The sequence below is a fragment of the Manacus vitellinus genome, unplaced genomic scaffold, assembly GCF_001715985.3.
Source record: "Manacus vitellinus isolate BGI_N305 unplaced genomic scaffold, ASM171598v3 scaffold_265_pilon, whole genome shotgun sequence".
In the NCBI taxonomy this organism is placed as follows: Eukaryota; Metazoa; Chordata; class Aves; order Passeriformes; family Pipridae; genus Manacus; species Manacus vitellinus.
In genome coordinates, this window is record NW_021939925.1 from 2519 (window position 1) to 3292 (window position 774).

At 53.2% G+C, this 774-nt stretch overlaps 1 protein-coding gene across 1 annotated transcript in view; it reads left to right on the plus strand.

Annotated features, from left to right (window-relative positions):
* Positions 1 to 774, plus strand: part of SENP1 (SUMO specific peptidase 1) — a gene marked incomplete at both ends in the record, with an annotated part of 15001 nt that overhangs the window by 1714 nt on the left and 12513 nt on the right. Inside the window, 2 exons of the mRNA XM_029960306.1 lie at positions 212 to 250; positions 347 to 431. Of these exons, the coding sequence (XP_029816166.1) occupies positions 212 to 250; positions 347 to 431 (124 nt within the window). The remainder of the gene's footprint in view (positions 1 to 211; positions 251 to 346; positions 432 to 774) is intronic.

Consider the following 774-nt stretch of genomic DNA (forward strand, 5'->3'; position numbering starts at 1 on the left):
GGATCATCCAGTCCAACCCCTGACCCTGCACAGGATCCCTCAGAATCCCGCTCATCCCAAAATCCCAAATCCTGACCTTGCACAGGACCCCCCAAAATCCCACTGGATCATCCAGTCCCAACTCCTGGCCCTGCACAGGACCCCCCAAAATCCCACTNCTTTTCCGCAGGGAAAACACTGAAATCTGTCCTTTTTTCCCCCCTCTTTCCAGCCCCCCCTTCTTCCAGGCAGAGCTGTGGATCAAAGAGCTGTAAGTGCCATGTTTTCTGCTCCGGGGTTTTCTGGGAAGAAGGGAAAAGGTGGATGTTTTTTCCCCCTCCCTCCTAAAAAAAGGGGCTTTTTCCAGGACCAGCGTCTACGACTCCCGAGCTCGGGAGAGGTTGAGGCAAATTGAGGAGAAAAAAGCTTTGGCTTTGCAGCTGCAGAACCAGGTGAGGAGGAGGGGGGGAATGCCAGAGCAAAAATCTGGTTGGAAATGGGGAAAAAATGGGGAAAAAATGGTTCCAGGGGAGGGAAAAGAAGGGAGGGGATAAAAGGAATTACAGAATATCCTGAGTGGGAAGGGACCCACAGGGACCAAAGTCCAACCCCTGCCCTTGCACAGGACACCCCAGAATCCCACTCATCCCAAAATCCCTGAGAGCATTGTTCAAACACTCCCTGGTCTCTGGAATTGTGGAATGTCCTGAGTGGGAAGGGACCCACAAGGATCATCCAGTCCAACCCCTGGGCCTGCACAGGACCCCCCTAAATCCCACTCATCCCAAAATCCCA